The sequence below is a fragment of the Phytophthora cinnamomi genome (assembly GCF_018691715.1).
Source record: "Phytophthora cinnamomi strain GKB4 chromosome Unknown Contig19, whole genome shotgun sequence".
Lineage (NCBI taxonomy): Eukaryota > Oomycota > Peronosporomycetes > Peronosporales > Peronosporaceae > Phytophthora > Phytophthora cinnamomi.
The window spans coordinates 1249642-1258322 of record NW_027150952.1 but is presented as its reverse complement, the minus strand read 5'-3'; the positions used below and the strand labels follow the sequence as shown (position 1 = coordinate 1258322).

The window sequence follows — 8681 nt, the reverse complement described above, 5'->3', positions numbered from 1 at the left end:
TCTAGTTCAACACGGTGAGATTAATCTTCTTCGGGAGAGATGTCCAATCGCGATTTAGCTCATCTCTCCCGAGCGCATGAGGTTCTTGGCGATAGTTTTGTTCATTCACCGAGTTTCTCGGTCTCTCTCGGGCCCACATACAAGACCAAGTCAAAAATGCCGCGTCGGGCATCCGGCTGTACGACGACGTGTTTCGACTGTGTGTGGGACTGACCAACGTCCACGTCTCTCATTGTCCTCTTCGGCGCGAAAGTGGAGATTGGTACAGACGGTCGCAAAACAAGCTCATTGAACTCGTCCGTGACAAGCAAGCCAGCATCATCAAGGCTTCGGACAAGATGAAGGGATACTCTCACCGGCTATCTTGCTGTACCTGGCTATCTCGAAAGCTGGCTGGTCAAGACACTTCGAAGCGCATAATATACTACTATTATACATGTCAACCACCGCAACCTTCAGGCCTTCATGGTTTTCAGTGGTTGATGCAATTGACATGGCATCAAGCTCAAACAAAAGCGTCGACTGGCTCAGGGGCTAGGTGTCCGAGTTGCTCGAGATAGCGAGGATGCTTGGATTGGACTTGATATTGTGTTTAGCTGAAAAGATCGAGAATCACGGGAAAAGGAGTAGTTACCCCCGAATTGATTGTTCCTTCACAGACGCGTCTGTCGCCCGTGTGCTATACCATTTTATACAAAGTCCAACATGCAATTTGGTGAAGATTTGATATTTGGCTGATTGCAAACTAACTAGTTAACCGACCTAGTACACTGCAATGGGTTATCGGAATTCGCATAGGTATTCTCCCACGGCCGGGTGTCTGCCTAACGTCCACACGACCAACCTTGTGTGCATCTGGATCGCACTGGTAAAATGGAGGTGGGCTTACCGCACTCACAACCTCGGTATCCCAGCGATATTTTTGAACGACGCCGTTAATGCCCCCAATTACACGGAGATTGTGCTGTTAGGCGACGTTGGTACTATTATACACGACCACAATAGCTCCTTCTATCCATCCTAACAAGTGAGAGAACTGTGCACTTACAGTGATGTACACGTATGTATACGGAGCCCTTATGCACCTACAAGAGCCTTCGTGACACATCAATCCCGTGTCCACATGGTTACTTTACAGTACAGGTGCAACTTGTATTGTTCTTTGCAGATAAAATCTCGCCCTCTTTATGGCGTAGACCGAGGTCGGCCGCTCCACAAATCATGGTATAAAAATGAGTAGTTAGAAAAACGCCAAATGAAAACGATAAAATGTTTGCAAAACACAATACATGTACCGTCCAGATGTATTTTTTTATATACAGTACAGGTGTACCGGAGAAATGCTTTGCAAACATTTTGTCGTTTTCATTTGGCGCTCTTCTCCAGTTTTAATAAATCGAGGTCGACTTAATAAAACAAGGTCAATGAAAAGGACATATTGATCTATTTAGGTCGGCTAATAATAAATCGAGCTGCATCGGCGATCTCCTTGCGGATTTGGTTATACCTAGGTCAATCTCGCTGTTGATGCGGCACCCACACAGTAATTTATTATACAGTGGCAACGCGTTGACGCGGTCCTCAGGTGTCGGTTGCTGTATCTGTCGAGCTGTCGGTGTCAGCGACAGGGCGGTGTCGTCGGCGCAATCGCCATTGCCGTCGGCGTCGCGGTCATCTGAAATAATACGTGCTCTTCCACCACCGTTCAAAGGTGTACTTCTACATGACGACCTCAACGGCATGATTCACCACGTAACCTCAACGAGGTCGGTATATACTCGCGACTCCAGAATCCTTTTGAAAACGCAAATCGAGGTTGCTGATGCTAACAACTCATTTTTATACCATGGTTTGTGGAGAGGTCGACGTCGATCTACGCCATAAAACAGGGCGACATTTTATCTGCAAAGCATGCGCCTCATTATCAGCCGCTTGTCTTAAGGCTTGAGTTTCAAGTTGACAGGATTCCCGGATGCACCTTGTGCTTTGCAAACCGGCTATACTTCCTCCACGACAGAAGACCAGCATCAAGTGCACCGTACATGTACATGTATCAATGTTTTCTTCTCTTCGCACTCTTCTTGCTTTTTCAACGGTAGTTGCCAATCTCTGACGACCACTTCGGCGCGTTCTCGAATCCGTTCGCGCCGCTCTGATAGTCTAGAATAGTCTGGTGAATCTCCGCCTCCGAGGTCATGACAAAAGGTCCGTATTGCACCACAGGCTCGTTCAGCGGCTGTCCGCTGATCACAATGAACTCGAGGCCATCCTTCTCGTCCGTCGTCACGTGGACGCCGTCGCCGCTCTGCTCCAAGACGATCGCGTGGTGAGCCTCGACGTCTTCTCCCGCGCACTTACCCTTCCCTGTCAGCGTGTAGACGAATGCGTTGTGTCCGTCCGGGATCTTATACTCAAGCTTCGCACCCTGCTTCATCAAGAAGTGGATGTATGTCACGGGTGCCTCGGTCTGAATCGGACCTTTCTGGCCGAACACCTCGCCGGCGAACACAATGGCCTCGACTTTCTTGTCGTCGTTCCAGACATGGGGCACCGTGTCCCGACTGATCTCCTGGTACCTCGGCTCCATGATCTTCTTGGCCTTCGGCAAGTTGATGCACAGCTGCAGCCTGTGTGCCTTCTCCTTATTTGCCGGCATCTCGGCGTGCAGAATGCCCTTGCCGGGCGTCATCCACTGCAGGTTGCCAGGGCGCAGCTCGCCCTTGTTGCCCAAGAAGTCCTCGTGGCGCATGTGGCCCTTGGATGTCGGCAGCATGTATAATACGTGACCGTCTCGAATCCGGGGTGCGGGTGGTCCGGGAAGCCGCCGGGCAGTCCGACGTTGAACTCGATCGGGCCCTGGGCACACGGGCCCTGTGGTCACCCCAAAGCGCGAACGAGAAGAAGACAGCACTGAAGCTCCTAGAGCTGCTTGATACCGCTGAACCGACTTCGACGGCGTGTAGATCGGAGGAAATGCCGACTTTATCGCGGTTTGTTGTGGTAGCCGCGCACACGACCGCGAAGGCAAAGAGATTGTTCAGATGATCTGCCAGTTCCCGCTTCACCCCGGCTGGAGCGTTGTGCAGACTCTCGTCGGGTCTGTTGCTACGATCGTGCGCGCAAGCTTTTTGGCCTTGTTGAGTAGTGCGTTGCCTACCCAGCTCATTGTTCGACTCGGTCAGCCGCTATGTAAAAAAAGTCTAGGGTTGCAACGCAGACTCTGCGTTGCAACCCGGTCGTGATAATAAACCAACAAGGAAATCCGTCCTAGTGCCTATATCAGCTTAATAAATGAAGCCTGGGAAGCCTCAATACAGGAAATGTCACTTATTCGGCACTTCCTGATGTGCTAGTGCCCGTAATCAGCGTTGTCGTCGTCGCCACAATACAGTAGTTTGATATGCGCTGTTTCTTCTAACGTCAGCACCTCGAGAAGCGTAGCGGGCGTGGTTTCCATTTTCCATGGCTTGAGTGTAATGAATTTGCGAAGATCATAGATGAAGTCCCAACGCGCTTTCGTACAAAAGATAGCTGCTCATACCTTGGTGTCACCCAAAGTAATATCCCTGATAGCGACTTCAGTTGACCCAGTTGCCCATGGGTGCTCAGTCAGACTGTTGGCTCGCAATCTGTACTTGTCAGGAAAACGTCGTGTAAAACTTGTGGTTTCTATGCATTTCTTCGTGCACTGTGCACGAAGATTTCACCGAATGTAGTTATTTCAGGCATACAAAAAGCTAGTGGGTTCACGAGAATGCAATCATTCACTAGAGTTCATCGTGCAATTTGCACGATGGGACTCGATGCGTGATCAGCTCGAAAAAAGAAAGCAAATATACATTTTTCAGCGTAAGTTTTGGGTGTTCATCTCTCTAGCTAGTGTTTTCCACGACAAGTGATCTAATCTTCGTTCTCTGCCCCTACTAGACACAGACGCAAACGGAAGACGAGATTTGATCTGCTCGTACAGAAGGCCAGCACAGTCGGTAGAGCTTTTAGCTCGGGGCAGCTCGGTGTTTGAAGTAAGCCTTCTATAACATGCATCAGTCGCTGGAGCTCAGCCAGCCGAACCTTTCCAACTCGGGTAGCCATGTCATGCTTTGATAGCATCCGTAGTGCAGGTGATCCAACACACCAATGCTGCCATATTAGCCGGAGGGTCCCGTTAGGAAGTACAAAATCTTCTGCAACTCGGTGAAAGCCACCACCCCATTGCTGTAGCTCGAGAGGTGATTCCGTCGTGGAAACGACATCAACAGTCCTTCTACCCGGTTGTTCGCCAGCTAAATGGGTACAACTAAGTTATGAACGAGCAAGAACCTCAGCAAAAGCTGATTCCAACGGCTCGATCGCCATTACTGAATCATGGACGTGCCGTTTAAGAGTATTCTCGAAGGATTTAGTCAGACCTTGTTTTAACGAATCAATTTCCGCTTTGTACTGTGCCAAGTTGACCATTATTCCCACATGTGGAGGAATTCCACTTGGAGTGATGGGATCATTGACTTGAAAATTACGACAAACAACTCGTTGGCGAAGCCACTCAAAATGCGATCGATTGCATGGTGTAAATAAAGAGGTAGTGAACAACAGGTGATTATGTGGCAAGTGTTCGCGTAAGAACAGAAAGTGATACAGTATTGAAGCAAGACCGAACTGACACACCATTCGCAAGCTTGGTGGTGCTCCAGAATAGACGGTATCCATGGCAAACTTTAAACGCTTTTCTAGCTCCGATCGATCTTCTTCCGAGCTGGTTACTGGGCTAAAAAATGGGGGTAATGTAGCAAAGTTTGGTGAATCAAAGGGCAGACCAGACACATAGTGCCCAACAATCATATCACCAGCAGCCTCAAATCTCACATACTTGTCCTGGACCCCGGGAAGAGTCCAGCCAGCGCGAATGCATATTGACGCAGCGGACGAACCTGATGTTGAGCAACTGCTAGCGTATGTAGAAGCTCCTTTCCTCGCCGAATGAGTGCTAAAATCCTTCACTGTCATCCCTACCTTTGATAGCACATTTTACAATACGTCTTCACTGAGCACGCGTTTCAGTAACTTGAGAAATCGACTGTATTGATTTCCACCCTTGAATAATTTTCCATCGCTGGCGAAGCCCAGAACAGCAAAATAAATCCCCTAGCCCAAAATCGGACAAATCTCTGGCATCGTCGGATTGGCGGAAATATGGCGAGGATCCCGAGGATGACTACCGTCTTGGTCGTTATTCATGTGTGCAAATTTTATGGTAACGGCATCTTCTTGCCACGAAACATGTGCATGTCGAATTGTTGCTGCATTCTTAGCGCGGCCCAATAAATTCCAACAAATAAGTAAAAAGGAGTGACCAAAAACATATTTCTTCTTGCTTGAGCGCAGCATAGCTTTGGCAATCTCTTTGTACGTCGAAAATGAGAACGGCTCCTTACCCTCAGTAAGTCGCTCGTTGTTTCGCTGTGCAGTGCGGGCAACAGTGTGATGAAGTCCCTTGAAAAATCTTTTCATTTGGCGGTCAAAATCATGAGGACGTGAGTGCTCAGTCGTAGCGTACAGATACACTAAAGCCGAACGAACATTACCAAACGTGGATTTCCCTCCTATACCGCGCTGCTCCATCGAGGTTAAATAGCGCATGCAATCCTTAGTCGTTAGCACCTGCAGGTCCATGGGGCTCTCCAAAGGTTCACGTGTGGACCATTGAGATATGCTGTCATCATTGACGGACTCCAGTGCGAGAAATTGCCTTGTAAACAGGACTTCACGGTGATCACGATCTGTGTTGGCATATAACCACCCCACAAGCTGTATCAACGCACGACAATACACGTATTTGGTGGACGCTGGGGTGGTGTTGCCGAGTACTTCATCAACTCGAGCGTCCAGGGCCTCCATGATGCTGTTGTGAGACTGTTCACTAGATTTGAAGTCTCAAAATAATTTCTAAAATAGACTGTGTACACTTTGCACGACGAAATCCATTTATCTATACTTGTCAGGAAAACGTCGTGTAAAACTTGTGGTTTCTATGCATTTCTTCGTGCACTGTGCACGAAGATTTCACCGAATGTAGTTATTTCAGGCATACAAAAAGCTAGTGGGTTCACGAGAATGCAATCATTCACTAGAGTTCATCGTGCAATTTGCACGATGGGACTCGATGCGTGATCAGCTCGAAAAAAGAAAGCAAATATACATTTTTCAGCGTAAGTTTTGGGTGTTCATCTCTCTAGCTAGTGTTTTCCACGACAAGTGATCTAATCTTCGTTCTCTGCCCCTACTAGACACAGACGCAAACGGAAGACGAGATTTGATCTGCTCGTACAGAAGGCCAGCACAGTCGGTAGAGCTTTTAGCTCGGGGCAGCTCGGTGTTTGATAGTAAGCCTTCTATAACATGCATCAGTCGCTGGAGCTCAGCCAGCCGAACCTTTCCAACTCGGGTAGCCATGTCATGCTTTGATAGCATCCGTAGTGCAGGTGATCCAACACACCAATGCTGCCATATTAGCCGGAGGGTCCCGTTAGGAAGTACAAAATCTTCTGCAACTCGGTGAAAGCCACCACCCCATTGCTGTAGCTCGAGAGGTGATTCCGTCGTGGAAACGACATCAACAGTCCTTCTACCCGGTTGTTCGCCAGCTAAATGGGTACAACTAAGTTATGAACGAGCAAGAACCTCAGCAAAAGCTGATTCCAACGGCTCGATCGCCATTATTGAATCATGGACGTGCCGTTTAAGAGTATTCTCGAAGGATTTAGTCAGACCTTGTTTTAACGAATCAATTTCCGCTTTGTACTGTGCCAAGTTGACCATTATTCCCACATGTGGAGGAATTCCACTTGGAGTGATGGGATCATTGACTTGAAAATTACGACAAACAACTCGTTGGCGAAGCCACTCAAAATGCGATCGATTGCATGGTGTAAATAAAGAGGTAGTGAACAACAGGTGATTATGTGGCAAGTGTTCGCGTAAGAACAGAAAGTGATACAGTATTGAAGCAAGACCGAACTGACACACCATTCGCAAGCTTGGTGGTGCTCCAGAATAGACGGTATCCATGGCAAACTTTAAACGCTTTTCTAGCTCCGATCGATCTTCTTCCGAGCTGGTTACTGGGCTAAAAAATGGGGGTAATGTAGCAAAGTTTGGTGAATCAAAGGGCAGACCAGACACATAGTGCCCAACAATCATATCACCAGCAGCCTCAAATCTCACATACTTGTCCTGGACCCCGGGAAGAGTCCAGCCAGCGCGAATGCATATTGACGCAGCGGACGAACCTGATGTTGAGCAACTGCTAGCGTATGTAGAAGCTCCTTTCCTCGCCGAATGAGTGCTAAAATCCTTCACTGTCATCCCTACCTTTGATAGCACATTTTACAATACGTCTTCACTGAGCACGCGTTTCAGTAACTTGAGAAATCGACTGTATTGATTTCCACCCTTGAATAATTTTCCATCGCTGGCGAAGCCCAGAACAGCAAAATAAATCCCCTAGCCCAAAATCGGACAAATCTCTGGCATCGTCGGATTGGCGGAAATATGGCGAGGATCCCGAGGATGACTACCGTCTTGGTCGTTATTCATGTGTGCAAATTTTATGGTAACGGCATCTTCTTGCCACGAAACATGTGCATGTCGAATTGTTGCTGCATTCTTAGCGCGGCCCAATAAATTCCAACAAATAAGTAAAAAGGAGTGACCAAAAACATATTTCTTCTTGCTTGAGCGCAGCATAGCTTTGGCAATCTCTTTGTACATCGAAAATGAGAACGGCTCCTTACCCTCAGTAAGTCGCTCGTTGTTTCGCTGTGCAGTGCGGGCAACAGTGTGATGAAGTCCCTTGAAAAATCTTTTCATTTGGCGGTCAAAATCATGAGGACGTGAGTGCTCAGTCGTAGCGTACAGATACACTAAAGCCGAACGAACATTACCAAACGTGGATTTCCCTCCTATACCGCGCTGCTCCATCGAGGTTAAATAGCGCATGCAATCCTTAGTCGTTAGCACCTGCAGGTCCATGGGGCTCTCCAAAGGTTCACGTGTGGACCATTGAGATATGCTGTCATCATTGACGGACTCCAGTGCGAGAAATTGCCTTGTAAACAGGACTTCACGGTGATCACGATCTGTGTTGGCATATAACCACCCCACAAGCTGTATCAACGCACGACAATACACGTATTTGGTGGACGCTGGGGTGGTGTTGCCGAGTACTTCATCAACTCGAGCGTCCAGGGCCTCCATGATGCTGTTGTGAGACTGTTCACTAGATTTGAAGTCTCAAAATAATTTCTAAAATAGACTGTGTACACTTTGCACGACGAAATCCATTTATCTATACTTGTCAGGAAAACGTCGTGTAAAACTTGTGGTTTCTATGCATTTCTTCGTGCACTGTGCACGAAGATTTCACCGAATGTAGTTATTTCAGGCATACAAAAAGCTAGTGGGTTCACGAGAATGCAATCATTCACTAGAGTTCATCGTGCAATTTGCACGATGGGACTCGATGCGTGATCAGCTCGAAAAAAGAAAGCAAATATACATTTTTCAGCGTAAGTTTTGGGTGTTCATCTCTCTAGCTAGTGTTTTCCACGACAAGTGATCTAATCTTCGTTCTCTGCCCCTACTAGACACAGACGCAAACGGAAGACGAGATTTGATCTGCTCGT

General features: G+C 47.7%; 1 protein-coding gene across 1 annotated transcript; it reads right to left on the bottom strand.

Moving 5' to 3' along the window:
* Positions 1 to 2089: 2089 nt before the first annotated feature.
* IUM83_13105 (pirin-like protein) lies at positions 2090 to 2773 on the bottom strand (the record flags this gene model as incomplete). Its single annotated transcript, XM_067937764.1, has 1 exon — positions 2090 to 2773. One exon carries the CDS (start codon positions 2771 to 2773, stop codon positions 2090 to 2092), a length of 684 nt encoding a protein of 227 aa, XP_067795740.1.
* Between the last annotated feature and the right edge of the window lie 5908 nt (positions 2774 to 8681).